General features: G+C 34.9%; 2 protein-coding genes across 2 annotated transcripts in view; one reads left to right on the top strand and one right to left on the bottom strand.

Moving 5' to 3' along the window:
- Positions 1-453: 453 nt before the first annotated feature.
- On the bottom strand, positions 454-14,163 carry LOC113512032 (protein FAM114A2). Its single transcript, XM_026895787.3, has 10 exons — positions 13,820-14,163; positions 13,247-13,441; positions 12,517-12,687; positions 11,561-11,780; positions 10,376-10,627; positions 7,107-7,232; positions 6,240-6,381; positions 4,091-4,282; positions 3,365-3,488; positions 454-2,700 (listed from the first exon to the last, which is right to left on the bottom strand). Exons 1-10 carry the CDS (start codon positions 13,997-13,999, stop codon positions 2,626-2,628), a joined length of 1,677 nt encoding a protein of 558 aa, XP_026751588.1. The 5' UTR covers positions 14,000-14,163; the 3' UTR covers positions 454-2,625.
- Positions 14,164-18,791: 4,628 nt separating this feature from the next.
- LOC113512182 (protein kibra) overlaps positions 18,792-21,562 on the top strand; it is a 96,179-nt gene continuing 93,408 nt past the window's right edge. Inside the window, exon 1 of the mRNA XM_052893995.1 lies at positions 18,792-19,221. Within this exon, the coding sequence (XP_052749955.1) occupies positions 19,094-19,221 (128 nt within the window). The 5' untranslated portion in view covers positions 18,792-19,093. The remainder of the gene's footprint in view (positions 19,222-21,562) is intronic.

The following is a 21,562-nucleotide window of genomic DNA, read 5'->3' as shown; positions in this document are numbered from 1 at the left end:
CTATTCTTAGCAATATAATTACATAAAAATCTGGGGGAAAGTGCTAGCAATAGGATCAAACAGCCAGATTGCTAGCAATATACCCTATCAGGTCGACCACCACATGATTTCCCTTGGAAACTACCTTTTATTCCTAACAAAACTCACTCGTGCGTCGTTAATGACATTGAGAGTGCAGGCGGGGTTACCATACTATTATTTAAAAACAAATATATACTTATACACCCTGACAGGCCGACCTTCTCGTAGTCTCTCTGGAAACCGTTGTGCTGAATTCCAGATGTATTCGTCATGATGAGCTAATTAACCTGCCTTTTCATTCTTACCTGTCATCCCTCACTGGTGTCCCACTAGCGTATACCGTTAGTGCGTACTATTCATATTAGTATTATGATTTACACAAAGTGACTATTTTAACCCTCCTGTGCTCATTACATAAATAAAACAATAACATGTAATTATTTATAATATATTATTATTTACAATTATATCTTTACAAAATACAGTTGAATAGATTTTAGGTAATAAAAATAAAATAAAATTTTATAGTATATAAAATTAATAAAATTACTTGGGTGATCTTACCTTTGATTGGTAGTGTAAAGGAGATAAAACAATAACTTACAAAGTAGGCATTGGAGTTAGAGCGAGATAGTTAGACAGGATCGTTTACGCACGCAATAGTGGCCTGTAGTATCATTATTATAATCACATTTTCAAGCATATTAAGTTTTAAATAATTATGATTACTTGGGCAGTAGGGATGGGTAATACACAACAATATATATTGTACTTACTTATATCTATATATTGGTCCAATAAAACGTATATATATATATATATATATATATATATATATATATATATATATATATATATATATATATATATATATCGGTTGTCTAATTGATAATATTGATATGGAGTATTTTTTTAATTGAAACGAATGCATATATCTGACCGATATGGGCGATATCAATATCTGATAATTTTCTTTTCGCCATCAATATCTGGAAGCCAATATATAGGTATTGGGGCGGTACGGATATTACCCATGCATATTAGACAAAGCATACATTTTAAAGAAAACATACAAATACAAATTTTTTCTCGTAATTACGTTGCAATATTAAGTATTGTACAATGACTCATTAGCCGAAGAAACTATTGCATTTAGTCCAAGTAAAGCTCTGAATGCCCACCGAATGTAAGAATTTTAATTGAAATAATAATAAATATATAAATTATATAACTACACTCTGTTTGAAACAGATTGGTTATGTCGCCACATTTACATTATGCTATGATTGCATTTCCAGTTTGTAACTACAAAATTAGTAGTCGAGGGATGGGCAGCAGCGTCCCTCTTAAAACACCATTAAAGTCTAACTGCAACTATTGGCAAAACACCCATGGGGAGTTGGACTCAAGTTCAACAGTGGACAATTAATGGCTGTTATGATGATGGTGATGATGATGATGATGAAGTACAAAATTACGTAATAATACATACTCAATGTTAAACTGTCAATGGCAATTACAGTATTAGTAAATAATAATTCTGTGTCATAAATACAGAAGTTATATATTAAATTATAAATTACTAGCGACCCGCCCCTGCTTCGCATGGGTTGCACATTACATCATATCACATTAGAAAACCTCTAAATTTATCAGTGTTTCTCTACTATATTATGCACGTATTATACATATAAATCTTCCTCTTGAATCACTCTATCTATTAAAAAAAAACCGCTGCAAAATCCATTGCGTAGTTTTAAAGATTTAAGCATACATAGGGGCGGACAGACAGCGACAGCGACTTTGTTTTATATAATGTAGTGATGTACAGCTTTTAATAATTATAGTATACATGCAATTTTATCGAGTTTGAATTTATTCTATAAGTATTTATTATTTTATTAATAGGTGTATGGAAGCATTCACCTATTTTAGTGTTAAGTTTGCATATTTTTTTTTTTTTTTTTTTTTTTTTTTTTTTTTATACTACTTAGAATGGCAAACAAGCTGACGGCCCACCTGATGGAAAGTAGTAACCGTCGCCTATAGACATGAGCAGTACCATGGACATAATAGAGTATACTGTTTCGCCCATGATACCCCCCATGCGTTGCCATTCCTGAGGACTCAGGTGTTATTCCTCTGTACCCAGTAAATTCACGCCATATCCCATCCTTCAAACCGAAACACAGTTATGCAAACACAACTGCTTCACGGTTGAAACACGAATGGGACAGAGGTACCCAAGCAATCGACTTTTGTACAAAGTCTCCCTCTGGTAAATATCCTAAAATAGCCTTAAAATTAATAAAAAAAAAAAAAAACTGACACTGATGTTATTGATTACTCGATAATAATATTCTGGTAATTGAATGGTTTTTAATATTCATCTTTCTTTTCTAAGATTTCTAGATAAAATGCATTTTTAAAGTTATTGTCATAATTCTGAATTACATTACTCGCCTTCTCAGAAAACTCGAATGACTCGAGAAATCAACTACAATACATACAATTTTCTGATTTGAACACACAAAGTTTTAAGCAAATAGTGAAGACAGACAGACAGGTAGACTATACAATAATTATATATATACAGATATACATCTATACGGCACCAATTTGCAATATAGGCAGAGCTAATTGGAATGCATTTTGTATGTATGTAGAACTATTCCCGGCCTGTGAACAAATAAAAAAAGTTAAGGTTTCTGTTACACCTTGTATAAAATATACATTTATGAAAAATTATTGAATGTATGTTGATGATTTATTTAACGATTTCTAAAAATGTAGTAGAGAATTGTTTATATATATATATATATATATATATATATATATATATATATATATATATATATATATATATATATATATATATATATATATATATATATATATATATATATATATATATATATATATACAACTTAGAATGGCAAACAAGCTGACAGCCCACGTGATGGAAAGTGGTAACCGTCGCCTATAGACATGAACAGTAGCATGGACACAATATAGTAAATACACTGTGACGCCCATGGCACCATTTATAAAGACTAAGATTTTATGCCTACATATACATACTTAGAAATTTTACTACCGTGTGGTCCTGGTATAAAATAGGCCACTCCTTCCTATCCTGTAAGTGTCGTAACAGATGACTAAGGGAGGTTGAGGGATGGGCAGCAACATCCCTTTTAAAACATCTCTAAAGCCTGACTGTGGTTGCCAATCCAACTACCAAGCGTGGCAACTACTGGCAAAATCTCCATAGGGGAAGGCTTATGTTCCAGCAGTGACCAGTTATCCCACCCTTTAAACTAATAGGTATTGAAAATGTACTCACCTCTAAAAATATGTTGGTAATATAAGTATTATTTTGTTCCTTATTATCAGTAGGTATAGAGTTCAATTTCTCCGTAAACAAAGTAGCCAGATCGCCGATATGTTTTGTCAAAGCCACTGTCATCCTATAAACAAAATAAGTAATTGTATTAAAAACTAACGACCCTATACCCGTCTGGCGGTAGTATGATATGGACACTCCATTTTTAAAATAAAAATATAATTGTAAATTATTAGATTTTTTATAACAAAAATAACATTCTTGTTTTTTATTTTACAAAAATAACATTCTACGTTTCTTTTTTTCAAAAATAACATTCTTCTAGTAGCGTAAAAAAAATGTAATCATTGATTAAAAAATAGGGATAATGGAAAAAAATTATAAAATGACAGAGAGCTCCTTAAAAGGCATAGTGCAGAATACGACCACTTTTTTCTGTCTTGATTTTAATACTTTTTAAGAAACAGATCTTAGGTATACTTTGTACAGGTAAAAATTAAGAAGACAGCATATTTAAAAATATGTTTTAATGCCAGTGCACACGGGGCCTGATTAAGGGTTAATGCTTTAATTAATCATTATGAAATTTAGTATACACATACTATAAAAAGTAGAAACGGGCATAGACTACTTTTCATCCTGGACAAAGTAACAGGTAAAAACCACTAAAAATATGCATTCACTTTCATATTTATAGTATTAGTAGTAACATTATACGATACTCACTGTGTAAGTGCATCAGCTTCGTCCGCAGTGGACCGTCGCGTCTTCACGAGCAGCATTTCGGCTGTTTTATGGTACAACTCTACTGAGAGTGCGGTCGCTTGGGCCAGCCCGCTCACTGACCGCTTGTACACGGCTTTTTGCGTCAGATCAGCGTCCGAAGTGTCCAGCCAGGTTAATATGTCATTGTATTGTCTGAAAGTATATTATTTTTATATATTCACTCTATTATTTATAAAAATTAAAATGGCCTATAAAGCTACTTCAATTATTAGAACGTTTTGTTACTTTTTCCAATTGGGAATTTAGCGAAAAAGGTCAAAATATTTTAGCTATTAAAGTATTTTGCTATAGCCATTGAAGTGGTTTATGAGACGTATAAAAACATGGAGTTTTTATAATGGTTTTAATATTTACTGATATGTGATTTAAATACTGAACTCCATTGGAGTATTTCTAATAAGAAATTGTCCATGATTATTAAAAGTAAAATTATGTTCTACTATGTCTTACAAGACAAACAAAAAATGTCATATTACTAAAATAAAAATGTTTATCAAATAGAATAGAATAGAATTTTATTGTTAACTGTGTACATACATACAGCAGTTACTGCTTTCATTGCTTTGGATTTGACATCAGTATCAACAGTTATACCCTATTGGGCATGCAACAATTTAAAAACAGGTAATTCTGGGCGAAACATTATACTCTGTTATGTCCATTGTACTGCTCATGTTTATAGGCGACGGTTACCACTTTCGATCAGGTGGGCCGTCAGCTTGATTGCCATTCTAAGTTGTATAAAAAAAATTACTTGATTACAAATAAATATGAAATATTTGACAATACAATTAACAAGACAAAGAATAATCCATAACCAAATTTAAATAAAATAGACATATTTTTCGCTTACATAATACATTTAAACAAAATACATTTATAAATCTATACATTTGTTATTATCATTATTCTATATATATATATATATATATATATATATATATATATATATATAATTCTAATAATGTAGTACTGCGTTAGTGATTCGCCGTTCATCCCAAAGGTTTTATTATAGGTGAAAATGGAATGGTAACCCCGCCTGCGCTGACGGTATACGCTGGCGGGGCACCAGTGAAGGGGGATCGATGAGAATGAAAATAGGCCAGTTAGCCCATTACGATGAATTCATCAGGAATTAATCATGATAGTTTCCAGGGGGAATCGCGTGAAGGTCGACCTGGTTGGGTATATTGCTAGCAATGGGATTTTTAGTCTCCATTACAAACAATCCTTTTCCTCCCATCACAAAGGTTGACTGGAAAATGCTATCAGTAAGCCCGCCTTTTGCATCATATTCTCAATTGATTAAAAAAGGTATTTAAATGGGGGAAGGGGACTGTTAATAAGACTGTTTTAAATCGCCTTTGTTTTTTGTAATTATGTATTGAGTGAGAATGTATTTTGTAGTGAAATTTAAATTAAAAATATATTGAGAATTAAATTTTTTGTCTATTAATTCACTGTGTCTGTACATGGAAGTAATTTAAAAAATTTATATGTGGGGTCATAAATAAGAGTAATATATGTTAAAAGAATTTTTCTTTTTTATTTTGTCTGTCTATCTGTATGTTTGTTCCGATATCATGCAAAAACTACTATATCAAATTGGATGCGGTTTTAATAGTTAGTGTTGTTTAAAGAGATATGTTGTTTCCCATCAAACCATTAAGTTCTCTTATTTGTTAAGAAAGAAAGGGTTGACTTATTATTCTATGCTGGAATCACATAGCATATAGAAAAACTAGTTTTTTTTTGTACGACTTAGAATGGCAAACAAACTGACGGCCCACCTGATGGGGAAAGTGATAACCGTCGCCTATAGACATGAGCAGTACCATGGACATAACAGAGTATACTGTTCCGCCCATGATACCCCTCGTGTGTTGCCATTCCTGAGGACTCAGGTGTTGTTCCTCTGTACCAAGTAAATTCACGCCATATCCCACCCTTCAAACCGAAACACAGCCATGCCAACACAACTGCTTCACGGTTGAAACACGAATGGGACAGAGGTACCCAAGCAATCGACTTTTGTACTAAGTCTCCCTCTGGTGTATAAAACATAATTCAACTCAAACCGTCAACTCACTTGATCAAAGGTTGGAACTGCAGTTTTAGGCCAAGGTCTTGTGTTGCGGTTTGCAATCTCTCGTGGAAAGCGTCAGCTTTGGACATATCTTTCGCCGGTGTTTCCTCGTCATCATCATCCTCCTCTGGCATCTCGCAAAGTTCTGGTGATTATAATTGTTCAATACTTATTGATTATGATATTAAGATACTACTATTATAAATATCAATTTCTTAACATTGCATGTATGTTAAAAGGTGTGATATTTTATACATAGGGCAAGAGTATAGATCGTTTTGAATTTATCTTGTATGATGTATATATTACTAGCTGTTCCTCGTGACTTTGCTCGCGTACATCAATACCCCTATATATGTTTACTTACGCACGTACTAAATTTAATTCAAATCTAATTAGCCCTTTAAGTGTAGTCGAGTAATAAGCATCCAAACTTTCACATTTATAATATTAATAGGAATACATTTTTTTATTTCTTTACTGCCTTTTTACTTGTAATTTCGTCTGCTTCATCAGAATATCGTCATAGTCGTAGAATACTGACGGATCTGACAAAGATTACATATAAAGATCGGTCAGTATTCTACGACTATGACGATATATTGACTGACCGGTATAAATTGTAGTTTATGTCTGGTTGAACTATTAAGTGGTAGGAAGTACAAATAATCTAATATAGTATAATATAGTATCCCTCACTGGTGCGCCACCAGCGTATACCAATAGCGCAGGCGAAGTTACTACTCCATTATCACTTATTAAAAAAAGCAACCCTTTTCGTGTTGCAGGTGTTCATGAGCGACGGTAGCCGCTTTTCATCAGGTGGACCATCTGCTCGTTTGCCTTCCCAACAATTAAAAAAAAAAATACCTGCAACTTGCTGTAACGTCTCCTTGATATCCTGTCTCTTCTCAGGTGCAGCGGCTTGTATTCGTTCATCTAGACGCATCGTCACCTGACGCGACAGCATTTCTAAGGCTTCTAAATGCACCAGGCCTGTAATATATCATGATAGAACATATTTACTGTTAGGTTTTCTTATCACACACTACAGTATGGGGTTCTTCAAAAAGGATGTATCATGGTTTCTCCAAGGTCGGCAACTCGCACAGGATACCCCTAGTGTTACAAGCGTCTATAGGCTACAGTGACTATTTACTATCAGATGGGCTGTATGTTTGCTATTTTCGTGGTATAAAAAAACTTTCCATTAAGTACTTGCGCCAACTATTAGCAAATAAAAAAAAAAAGAACAGCGAAACGGGTACAGTTAGCATTTTTTAAGAGATCTCTAAAAGGAATAGTTTCTCAATACATTTGTATATGTTTGCAAGTATGTTATATCAATATTAGCGCCAATTTTGTTATATCTTTTTTTTTTTTTTTTATACCACTGAGGTGGCAAACAAGCATACGGCCCACCTGATGGTAAGCGGTTACCGTAGCCTATGAACGCCTGCAATACCAGAGGTATTACGCGCGCGTTGCCGACCCTGAAGAAACCTCTTTACCCCCTTTTGAAGAACCCCATGCTGTAGTCTCTCGGGAAAACCTCGGCAGGGAGCTCATTCCATAACCTGAGTGTTCGTGGGAGAAAGCATCTCTGAAACCGCGTTGTACGCGACCATTTAGGCTGTAAGGTATGAGGGTGAACTCCCTGCCGATGGCGAGCCGTACGATGATAGAAAGTGGCCGTAGGCATCATATTGAATAATTCCTCTGAGCACAATCCGTTGTATAAGCGGTAGAACACGCAGAGTGAGGCAAAATCTCTCCTAAGACTTAAGGGTTCGATACCGCTTGCAAGCATGGGATCATCGACAATTCTCATAGCTCGTCGTTGCACTGAGTCGAAGGGTTCAAGCTGGTATCTAGGTGCTCCCGCCCATAAGTGACAGCAATACTCCATATGGGGCCGGATTTGCGATTTGTAAAGCATTAGTCGCTGATCCGGCGTGAAGTAATGCTTCGCTCTATTGAGCACACCGAGTTTTTTGGATGCCAGCTTCACCTTATCTTCGAGGTGGCCACGGAACTGTACGTCACTAGAGATGTCGACACCAAGGATCCCAATGCTTTTAGAGATGTTAAGAGACGTGCCTTGGAACTGTGGGGCCACAGCAAATGGGGTTTTTTTAGCGGTGAACGCGCAAGCTTGTGTCTTAGAGGGGTTAAATTGGACCAAGTTTTGTCGTCCCCAATCAGAGACTCCAGTTAGTGTTCTCTCGATTTCAGACACAAGCTGTTCACGATTGTTCTCCACGATGGAACGGGAGACATTGGTACGACTCGTATAAAGGGCATCCCCGGTGCTGTCATCCGCATAACAATGAATGCTACCGAAGGTTAACATATCATTAATATGCAGTAGAAACAGCGTTGGGGACAGCACAGAGCCCTGCGGGACGCCAGCGTTAATATCCATGCTATCGGAGCAGCAACCATCTACAACGGTTTTTATACGTCTGCCGGATAAAAAACTGGCGACCCATTTACAGAGGCTGTCGGGAAGTCCATAGTAGGGCAATTTCGATAGAAGACCCCGATGCCAGACCCGGTCAAATGCCTTTGCAATATCAAGACCGACAGTAAGCGCCTCACCTTGACTCTCAATGGCTGATGCCCATCGGTGCGTAAGATATACCAAGAGGTCACCAGTTGAGCGACTATGGCGAAAGCCATATTGGCGGTCACTCAATAAATCGTGATCCTCTAGGTATTTTAACAGCTGTGCGTTAACTATACGCTCCATCACCTTAGAGAGAAGGGAAGCGATCGCAATCGGTCTGTAATTTGAAGGGTCCGACTTATCGCCCTTTTTAGGTACAGGATGTACAAGGGTGGTCTTCCATGTCGAAGGAAATTGCCCTGTGGAGTACGAGATCGTGAAGAGACGCGTTAATACAGGACACAATTCCGGAGCACACTGCTTTAGGACCACTGCCGGTATACCGTCTGGCCCACTCGACTTATGAACATCTAAGGATAGTAACTCCCGCCGGACTTTACATTGTGTTATAGTAATTTCCGGCATGGAGCTTCCGCAACACAAGATGGTAGGTGGTACAGAATTACCTTCGTCCATAGTCGAGTTAGAGGCAAAGAGAATGCCAAATAAGTCGGCTTTCTCTTTAGCACTGTAGGCCAAGTTACCATTCGGTTTCCGAAGTGGTGGAAAAGACGACTGACAAAAGTTTCCTTGGGCAGCTTTAGCAAGCGACCAGAAAGCACGGTTACCAGAAGGAAGGCTTGATAGTCGCCTACCAATTCTGCCCACAAATTCAAATTTGGCTCTGGCAATTACTCTCTTACTGGACCTCGAAGCAGCATTTAATTTGCGCTTTGCATCACTGATTCCAGGATCAGAGTTAGTGCAAGCCGTAGTCCAAGCCTTGTAAGCAGCTTGCTGAGCAAATCTGGCTTTCTTACAAGACCGGTTAAACCACGGACGCTTCTTCGATCCCATTGCCACTAGCGGGTTGGGGATAAATAGCTTCATACCTTCAATGATAGCCTCGCTAACGGCAATTGCGCAGGCAAATATCTTTTTGCAATTAACAAATTGTCAGTTCATTTTGAATTTTGAAACAATTGAATACCTTTTCTTTGTAGAGCAAAATTCTACTCGTCGTAAATACTTGTAGATAAAGAATTCCAATCTCTAAATTCAAATATTTTAAATCTCTCTAAAAAACATAGAGTACATTTTAAAATGAATATAATCTAGTAATCAATGTTAATTTTGTTATCATTAAAGTAATTTTTTGCACTTTTACATAAATGAAGTCTTCTATTGAGTCCTAAACTATATGGTAAATAAGTAAGTAGAGTCGACATTAATCATTATTATTAATTACTAGTTCACCCGGTTCAGTACGTATCACTTACAACGCCATCTATTGAAAGTAATCCAAAAACTTTTTTATATTTTTAATTATCAGAATATTCAACTAAACTTAGGTTTTCCCCACCTTTTTTTTCTTTTAAACTATGCCTCAATTATAAAGAATAAAACAAATATTGCAATGGGTCAAGCCGTTTTAAAGTTTTAGCGAAAGTAACGAACAGAAATTGATTTTTATACCTATATACAGGTTGATTATTATAATTCATAACATTTATTTGATAACAACTCATACCTTCAAAATCGTCAAATAAATTTTCATAATGCACTTCTTTCGCTTCTCTCTTCTCTTCTCGTATTCTATCTTCCTCTTCTGCCTTTGCCTTCGCTTCTCTTAACACCTGGGACAGTACTGGTTTATCGCCAGGATCCAAGCCGAGCATAGCACGCTTTTTAGCCAAGCCTGGGTCTCCATCTTGTAACACCTCCATTGTTTTTTTCCCAATTGTTTCTAGAGTGTCCAAGCCACCTGATATTACTTTTGTGCCTGGAAAAAGTATTAAAAAAAATCTATTAATAAGTTGTTAAGGGTCCACCGCTGAACATAGGCCTTCCCTATAAGGGGGGTTTATCGAGTAGCTGCCACGCTTGGCAGGTGGGTTGACAACTGCAAATATGCTTTGGCGATGTTTTAAGAGACATGCTGCTAGTCATTCTTCAACCACGAAATTCGAATAGTCACCTCTTACAACTCTCATGGGAAAGAATGTGATGGTCTATTGTATGCTGTGATAACACTTCTCTATTTGATGGTAGGAAAGTTCTTTCTGTGCATATAGTATTTTAGATTCAGATAAAAGATTTACCTTTATTATTATATGATAGCCCGTGATATGGCTTACCATACACTGGTTTTACATGGTTCTAAAGCTTGTCATGATTGACAATATTTTTTAAATAACTAAAACATGATTTTATTTTAAAAGAAGACTGTTTTATAATTAATAAATATTGATATGTTCCCATAGCACCATCTACTAATCTAATTGGTCTCCCAGAAAATAAGTATTTAGGCATTAGGTATGAATTATCATTAGGCCTAGACACTTGTGCCCATTTTAATTATATATACTTGTATTTCTAATTATAAGCTTATTTTTGTATTTTAATTATTTATTTAAACTTTAATACACAGTGAAATTCTATGTAGGTTTACGGAATTAACTACTACTAGTTCTCTACTAATTAACCATTCTTGTTTATTTAAGTTTATAATTGTTTATATTTATATTATAACTATTATTGTTATGCGCTTAATAAATATTATTTCTATTTCTTTTTTTTTATTAAAGACACCATAGATTGTCTGTTAAGAGTGGGGGAATGAGGGCAATAAAAAGTGAAATATCTACCATTATTTTTAATATTATGGCTATGATTATTTAAGTAAAATTTATTTACTCCGCCACAATGAACTTACCAGTAGTCTCAACAAATTTAGTAACTCCTGATAATAAACTGCCGAACGGAAATGCTGTTTCACTTGTACTCCTTGGTACATCAGTCTCCTCTTTTCCACTATCTGAAGTTACCACATCATCAGATTTACTCGGTGTCGCTTCAGTATCTCTTAAATTCCTCCTGGCCAATTCTTCAGGGTCTGGGGCTCCAATACCAGTTTCAAGAACAGTGGTTAAACCCTGAAAAAAAAAAGACTTGGTGGTTAAATTCTATTTTACTATAATTTCAAAACTAAGGGTGGGTATATCTATATATTATAGTTATATATATATATATGTATATATATATATATATATATATATATATATATATATATATATATATATATATATATATCAGCCCAATAAGAAATATGTTAGATAATAATATTGAAAAGAAGAGCCTGCTTATAATAAATAATAAAATATAGTATGGGTGATATCGCAATGGGTGGTCATCAATGTCCAGAAGAATTCAGTATATAGATATCAGATTTTACTCATCTCTATCCAAAACATGAAATGTATGTCAGATTTCTAATATGCTGAAAGCTGTGTAAAAAAACTAGATGATTCCTTCAGTTATATCTTCTACCAAACTTTTTCTGTCTGAAAGAGGCTGTTTAACAATAGGACTGTTTCTTGCACTCTATGCCTATCATATATATATATATATATTAATAATAATAAGAATAGAATGCCTATAAATTATTTATATATTAATATCTTGCTACTATTATAAACCAAAAAATTGTGACCATGCGTGAATAGTTGATTGCTACCCTTTCACACAAAAACTACAGAATGAATTTAAATAAAATTTTATACATGGATAGGTTATATCCTAACATAATATGTAGGGTATTTTATATATTGTTTCACATGGGTGAATTTGTGGTGTACAGATTGTTGTTATAATAAAGTATTAAATTATTACCTGTGACACTTGGGTGGTAAGAGTTGTTATGCCAGCTGTTGCTGTACTTAATAAGGAATCCACTCCCCAACCCCATCCCCACCCCGAGCTTTTAGTGGATGCAGCAGCCAGGCGATCTGTAACTTCTTTTATATCTGGTTCAGGTTGCTTTGAAGGTACTGGTGGATCATTCTGGAAATTATTCCATACATACATAACAGTTATATAATTAATTTGTGTTCGCTATTCCTTATGTGTGGATTTCAGATGAAGATCTCTCGATTCCATATAGCATATATCATATATAGGTTAAGCAATTTTTATACCTGTTTATTAATGTATCCTTGTTATGTGAACAAAATAGATGGTAAAAATGAATAGTATTATTTTTATAAATCTTACTAATACAACAAAATGTAACTGAACAATGTCAATACTTGGAAGATATTTAAATACAATGTAAGGGATTTCAATAAGTGCAATAGAAGTCAAACAATATTTTTTAGAAATGTCTGTATATTTGTTCTGAGATCACTTAAACACTACTGTACCAAATTGGGTGCAGCTTTTATTGAAATAGGTTCATTAATTAGTTTTCTTAATGCTGAAATTTTAAGGTAAATCAGTAATATGTGAGTATGTTTATTTGTTAGATATCTTACAGCGGCTTAACCAAAAATTATGAATTTTTGTGTACATATATTTTATACTAGTCAAACACATAAAAATAAGTATTATATACAATACTTACTTCAATTTTAGTACTACTGGTATTAACATCTTGATCCCAGTCATCAAATTTATCCCATCCTGTATCTTCACTCTTTGTGCTTTCCTTTTTTACTGTCTCTTTATTTGTCTTACTCTTTACTTCTAGTCTGGGCTCAGGTTCTATTGACTCATTTTCATCTATATCAAAGTCATCCCACCCATCAGTAGGTTCATTCTAGAAATTTTTAATAAGTGTGAATAGCAAACAACTATTTTAATATCTATTTGGGTAATTATTTGTTATATGAAAATGATATCATAGCCAATGAAAATACTAAGTAGTAATTTTAATAACAGAACAAACATTTAAAATGTAACCACAAATCTAAACATATGGTTATGGAGTACAAAAAAGACACTACCAAGAATTCAGATTCTCTTTTGGTAACTATTAAAAAAATTAAATTAGTTATTAGCATATACATCATTTGTAATTATTGGAAATTAAACTATAATAAGATAATGTACAATAACTTAATATAGTTTATATTGTTACGGATAAAATAAGTCGTAAATAGCAATGGCAACGTTTGTAATTTTATTAATAATTTACCGTATTTTCCTCAGGCTTTTCCAAGGTGTTGGCACTATTTGGTGTTTTTTTATGTTCTAAATTATTTTCTAATGAATTCTCACTATAATTTGAAGATGATAGTCGATGTTTTCTCTCTTTTTTGTCTGGACTCTGCCCTTCATCAGCACTTTCAAAGTCTTCACTGTCGCTGGAAGGCATTATCAGAATAAAACTACAAACGGTGTATTGACCAATAAAGGAAAAATTAAAACAGTTAAGGGTTAATTATAATAGAAATAAATTCATTAATATTTCACTTAGTTTTTAATCTTTTGCGTGACAGACGTAAGTAAACTACGTGTTGACAAATCAGCCAACAAAAATGACAATTATGACATTGATATTTGACGTTTAGTTATAGCATGTCTCAATGTTGGTAATGGAACCAACATTCATTTGTCTGACAATAAAATGACGTTTTATTTATACTTGATTTAATGAATCGTAAAATGTATCTAAAATACAAATAAAAATTATCAGATAAAAATTATTAAAAACTTATTCTAAAGTGATCGCGCTCAACCAAAGCTCTCGACTCAATGAACGCAATTCAATGTTGCTAAGTTAGCGACACTGATTTATTGGACATAATAGCATTAAATTTAGATTTATTTATTCCTATTTTAAAGAATTTTAAAATCGCTTTTAATACACAGATTGTTATAATAAAACTTTTTGTTTTGTGTTTCAAAGAATATGTATTTAATTGTAGGTGTTTTGTTGGCATTTTCTGAAAACGGTTCAATTCGTATGGTAATTTACCTATACCGGTAAATATTAAATTGATTACTTGTATTCTGTAAGTACCTAATTATTTATTACATTAGTTTTAATAATTTACATGATAATGCAAAATACAGTATTTATATTTGCCTAAGTTTCATATCAAATTTTACCAATAGGCATTCAGCAGTTCACGTAAGTACCCATTACTATATAAATATTATAAATACAAAAGTTTGTAAAGGTGGATAGTTGGATGGATGTTTCTTACTCTTTCACGCAAAAACTATTGAATTGGTTTGAATTAAAATATACGGGTATACGCTGTTGGAGCACCAGTGAGGGATGATACGTGAGGATGAAATGGCGGGTCAGTTAGCCCATCGTGAAAAATACGCCAGGAATTTAGCACGATGGGTTTCAGGGGGAACCACGTGGAGGTTGTATACATTTTAAAATATTTCGAATGATTTTGAATAAAGTGATGGATAAAAAATTACAGTTGCCTAATTTTGAGTGCAGAATTTTTATCAAAATGCGAGTTGGCGCGCATTGGAAGAACGGACGGACTCGTACTCGTACTGGTAGACTTACAGCATAACGAGAATAGTTACCTGCCATTTAAATAATAAAAAAAAAAAAACATTTAATTATTCGGAAGACAATTTAATTTTCTTTACTGCGTGACCTATAAATTACTTACCTAATACGTAAGACGACCTTAGCATTTCGATGTGTATTAAAAACTGGTATTGATGAAAATATGCCACACATGATAGGTACTACTTGAGAAGGTATTTTCAAATATCATCGATTTAGGTGAATAATAAAATAGATAGATACCCTTTCTTGTTTCCTCCAAAAGATCAAGAACTACCTAAATCAATTTTTGTGTTTCGACATATTTATCTGGGATTTGCCATTTACTATTTCTTTTTTCGTTTATCGTAAATAATAAGTAGAAAGCAATTATTACGGAAACATTTATATTTTTTTTAAATATCGATATAAAAGTTATCTTAACGATTAATCTTACTTTCTCATTTAATTATAATTAGTGTGGGTTATTTGTATGATATCCTGTTTTATAAGTCATCGGCGCTTGAAATGTATTGCGGAATTGTTCTGAATTGGATTTGGTTTTTCCATTTCTAAACACGTAAAGTGGGAAATTTAGTCCACAAGTTAGGTAATTGGGATAGCCCATATCGATATGTAACCGGACAACTTTACAAATAAGGAACTATTTATAGATCGAAACTTAAGTACGAAATTATACTAAATAAATACTACAAAAAATAGGCCTCCAATAATAAATACAACGAACTGATGAATCATCATCATCAGTCCTGCCCTTATCCTATTTTTTCAAATTATTATATTATTCAATTATTATTTGGCATCGGCGTAATAAGTTTTTCTCTTCCATTCTTCTCTATTCGCATTCACTCCTCTTCTTATCTTCCACACTGTCTTTTCATGTCTTTTTAGGTCTTCCTGTATCCTTATAGCCATCCACTTTCATACATTAAAACATGTTTCTCATTTCTACGCATCACGTACCCATACCAGGCCCTCTAGACAAGTGTCAAGCGAATTCATAGATGGAATCAACATCGCTACCGAGTCCATGAGGTAGAATGAGATAACAACGTCGGATGTCTCATTCCAACTCATGGACTTGCTAGCTATGTCGATTACATCGACGGATTCGCTTGTCATTTGTCTGGAGGCCCAGGACAGAGGACAGGACAAAGACAACAAAACTTCTCTACTTATAATCATCTACATTCGTACCTACTTAATATTTTTCTTAAAACATACGTCTTATCCTTACATATCACCATATTAAAACAATAAATAAATAAATATTTTGCACTCGAAATCCACACAGATAAGTACATAAAATTAAACAATACTGACTAAAAGGATTGTATGCCTGACATCATTTTATAAATCCCACATGTTATCTCGCGTACCGAGGATGGATTAGGTTCGTTTGTACTTTAACGGATTATACTCGTAAATATCGTACGATTTCTTTTATCGGATTTTCTGTGACGAATATATTTCCCTAATCACTTTATGATTTAAAGATCGTAAAGTGTCTTAAGGATAAGCAAGCTGAACTGGTAATGGGATGGTCATATAGCTCGAATAACCGACAACCGATGGGGAAGAAAGGTTCTTGAGTGGTGACCCTGTACGGGCAAATGCAGTCTAGGAGAACTCACATTAAATGGAGTGACGATATCAAATATATTGCAGAGTTAGTGGATGCAGGTGGGTTAGGGACGCTTCCGATGGTAGTCTATGGGAAAGGCCTATGTTCAGCAGTGAACAGGTGGTCTACCATGAAATGAAATTCCGAATTTTCGAGCTCCATTTCGTGTTTTTGTTCGTACCGAAATCGACCTAGTAAATGGAGCTTAACATTTCGTTGATCATAAATCCTATCCTAATAGTCCAAAGGAATGATATTTTAACATTTTTAATAATTTTAAACGGCATATATTATGTAATTTTAACATCAAATTTCTGTTTCGTTCGTCTCCGAAATTTCGGAAAATATTTCATGGTAGGCCCTCAGATAATGGCTGGGATGATGATTATAAGTGTATTCAGTTTACGCATAAATACTTTACAAAAAGTAGCAATCGGATGAAGTCAAAGTTAATGTTGACGATTAGTATTATTTATTAGGGTTCAGTATCAAAAAAGTATAAAGAAACGCTTATGTTTCGAATTTGTCCGTTTGTTAGTTTGTTATAGCGTGATGATAATAATGTCTTGTTAGATTAAATGTAAATTAGATAAAATGTCTTATTTTTTATTATTATCAAAATTCGGAAATACTTATTTAAATAACAATAATAATTATTAGGCGTCTATTTCGTATAGAAAATACAGTACGGTTTTTTTATACAACTTAGAATGGCAAACAAGCTGACGGCCCACCTGATGGAAAGTGGTAACCGTCGCCTATAGACATGAGCAGTACCATGGACATAACAGAGTATACTGTTTCGCCCACGATACTCCCCATGCGTCGCCATTCCTGAGGACTCAGGTGTTATTCCTCTGTACCCTGTAAATTCACGCCATATCCCACCCTTCAAACCGAAACACAGCCATGCAAACAACTGCTTCACGCAATCGACTTACAAAGTCTCCCTCTGGTGAAGCAATTCCCTCAATATTATTATCATCATATCAGCCGTTAATTGTCCACTATTGAACATAAGTCTTCCCCATAATGGGAGTTTTGCCAGTAGTTGCCACGCTTGGCAGGTAGGTTGGCGGACGCAGTTAAGCTTTTAGTGATGTTTTTAAGCCCATCTCTCTACAATGGTAGAATTCCCTTAGTCACCTCTTACTACAAACTATAAACAGATGTTTCTCTATGATGCGAAGGAACAAAACATTCCATGTACTTATTTTCTATTCGCCCTGAAACTGCCATATTTAATATCCATTCACCCACCTCATCAATCGGGCCATCATCCATCGATTTCGTCCACCGAACACCGCACCATTTTTTTTATATATTCTCACTCCTGGAATTATCAAACTGATGCCCATGTAGTTGGCTTAGTGAACGTATGTTCAAGTGCATAAGTACTAATAATTAGAAGTAATTACCTTTTAGAAATCTCCGACTAAATAAATGTAGATAAACCATTGTAAGTTTTTAATAAAAATTATAATTAATTTTACTTATCGTAAACTACAACTGTAGTTAAAAGTTTAAGTAGAAAACGATTACACTTTTGTTTTTGATATTTTTTTTTATTATTTGGGTGCGTATTCTTTTTTTATATAAATTCCTCAAGATCAGCTATAAATTCCAATGCTAGACATATGCCTCGGGCTTATGCATATTGCTTGCAGTTTGAAAAATGAGTAATTATTACTTTAGTCAGTAGGTACGTAGAGATAAAGCATCTAGAAGGCGGGGTAGCTCTCTGTAATTTGTATGTACGCCTCTACGTAAGTACATACACTGTGGAATGCGCGCCACACGCTCTTCATATACTGACTTGTATATAACAGAATCGTAAATAGATTGAATGGATATCTAAGTAAGTACGCACTTTTTGCATACATTGTCAGTTTAACGTTTTCGCGTCTCGCCCATCGCCAAAAGTATCAGTCATTCATTTGCTACTGGCAGACCACCGTCGTGTCTGTCTGTATATGTAATGTAAACATCAGCCCAGGAATGCATTTAGACTGTAGGTGCTGGAATATTATCATGAGCTGTGATAACGTGGCGGCGAGTCGGCGCGGCTCAGTCAGCGACGTGGGGTCGCATGGTGCGGTCGCATGCTTCTTACGTATCGTTCTAGCGACGTACGAACGAAAGCATTCTGTGTTCGCGTACGCGCCGCATTCCATCGTGGGGGCCCTTCGCCGCTATTGGTCGGTCCCGCGTGACGTCACTCATCGTAATGAGGTATTCAACATGGCCGTGTAGCTAGTTCGCGAGTGTGCTTCGTTATTCGTTTGAATGGATTTAATCAGTGAAATATGCCAAGGAGACCAAACGGCGAGATACCCTTGCCTGACGGTTGGGATTATGCGAGGGACTATGACGGAAAACTTTATTTCATCGATCACAACAATAGAAAAACGACGTGGATCGACCCGCGAGACAGGTAAGTTTTCCAAAGAGAAGTGTTAACCCGTAAGAGCCCCATGTCAAAACTTTACATTCCAATGTAATTTATAGCGATTTCTGTTTGAATTTGTATATTACAGTACCAAAGAGTGATAGCGTTTGTTACGTTCTCTGCACTGAGAAGATTGCAAGTGATAAACATCGTTCTAAAATAGAATTAATCGTGAAAAACAAACTGCCCGCTCAACGCGACGGTGGTGCTCTCTAGCTGAAAACGCGTGTAACTGTCTCGATTTCACACGACATTCCACAATTTAGTGACAACAAATGAGCTAAACACAAATTATGGTTATCATTTGTTATCCTTTGGTATGCATTGTTTTAGCTGTGTTGTTTCTATAAGAGGTCTGATTATTTGGTGAACAGCGTTGGAACGCGACTAATGAGGCCACGGAACTGGCTCATAGTAATGTTGTGAACTGAATTGGCGTAGAAAGAATTCGATAAGTTTTATGTTTGTACGGCTAATGGTTTCGTAAGGTATATACGCGTGTATGGTGTGACAACGGCGCGGTGGGAGATGGAATGCAATGCATAGGCAAGTTGCGCCGTGTGAATGACAGGCCGTAGAATGCGGCTCGAGCCTGCGGCAAGCCGGCGATGGTCGCGCCTTTCTAAAGCGGCGCACCAGCCCCGCCGCGCCCCTCGCTCGCACGCCTCACCTCACCACACCAACATCTCGCCAAGCTGCAGTGCAGGTGCTGCAACATCCCTATTAAATACCGATCATGTCTCTAGTCGTATCTATTTACCACGATAAATGACACCTGCATCATTGTCTTAAAAAGTTTGACCTTAAAAACCATGCACCTGCCATTAAAAATGCGAAACAACACTTCATAATGCTAAATGGCTCACACAATGATGTTAAACAGGATAAAAATGATCTTGCTGACCCATTTATTAACAAGATGAATAAAACGAACGTCAAACATTTTAACAACAACAATCATTATTAGTCTGAATAATAACTAAAATTGTTGCTCACATGAAATAAGTATCTAATTAGAAAAATGTTCAGATATGAATAATTTCATTACCTCATGTATGTAGACATAGGTATTTTTTTATAGTTATATGAACAGGGATGGTTGATTCGATGGAATTTCAACTAAATAGATTAGACAACATAAAGATATTTTAAATTATGTTGAAAGATGTTATGCATGAAATGGACATAGATGAATTCAAGCTTCAATGCAATCTGTTTCGACATTACCGCATTCTTGCTTTACTAAATTGAATATATGATGCAAATACAATAACTATAGCAGAAGTTATGCAAACATTATAAAAGAGTTTAGTATTTTTGACGCGAATTAAAAGACTTAAGAAACTTCGATTCTACATTGGTAGTACACTGACACCGTAATAAAATTAGTCGTTGACACAGAATGCATAAACATAGCATTTTTATTGAACATTTTGGCAAAGTGCATTCCATACGATCGTATCGATATTGGCATGATATTTGAATTTCAGTATACTAAAACAGAATAATCTGCATTTCTGTTATCTGATTCAAACTTGGAATATTTCTTAGTTTTTAAAATAAATATTATTAAAACTTTTGATCAAAAAAATAATATTAGCACGTTTTATTGTTTCGTTAGGAATTCCAAGTAGATAGTAAAGAGTAGTCGACTCAGAATCAACCTAGAAGTGGAGGCACCGCGGATGTCACAGTCGACATCTACTTGTGCAAAGCGCGCACATAATAAACCGAGCCACTAAGCCAATTTATTAATGTCTAAAAATAACCAGGCCACGTCTCCGGAGCATACGCTGTTATAACCTTATATGTGATATAGTACCTAAACGTTATATGAAAAATGTTTCCTCAGTTATGCTCTTCGTGTTTCTGCTAGAACATAATTATTTACATACGCCAGGAATGTTGACAACTAGGGCTGGTTTTTACAACATGTTATATTAAATTGATATGGGTTTGTCGGTCTTTCGCGACGAACTGTGATCTCTCAGTCACTCGCACGTAATAATTGCCCTTGAGTTTCGAATTAAAATGTTTTTAACGAGGTAGAAGATTCTTATGGTATCGTTGAGCGCAGAATCTATACGCTTACGGCAATAAGTGGCTTCTTCTATAACAAGTCTGTGTTGCGTGTGAATAAACATTTTGCGGTTTTCGCAGATCTCAACAACAAGTGTGATAGTTGTCTACGTAACGATGTAAGTGGTAACTAAAAAGAAGCGATAAAAACTACGACTAGAAGTGTTCGACAGCTACGCATTGTAAAACTAAAAAAGTTTTGTATTGTTACGATAACTAAGGAAGCGGCGAAGACAATGATAGCGGC

Source organism: Galleria mellonella, unplaced genomic scaffold, assembly GCF_026898425.1.
Source record: "Galleria mellonella isolate WM207_F2 unplaced genomic scaffold, CSIRO_AGI_GalMel_v1 utg184, whole genome shotgun sequence".
NCBI lineage: Eukaryota > Metazoa > Arthropoda > Insecta > Lepidoptera > Pyralidae > Galleria > Galleria mellonella.
The sequence above is the reverse complement of the archived record's forward strand: the minus strand, read 5'-3'. Positions and strand labels throughout refer to the sequence as shown.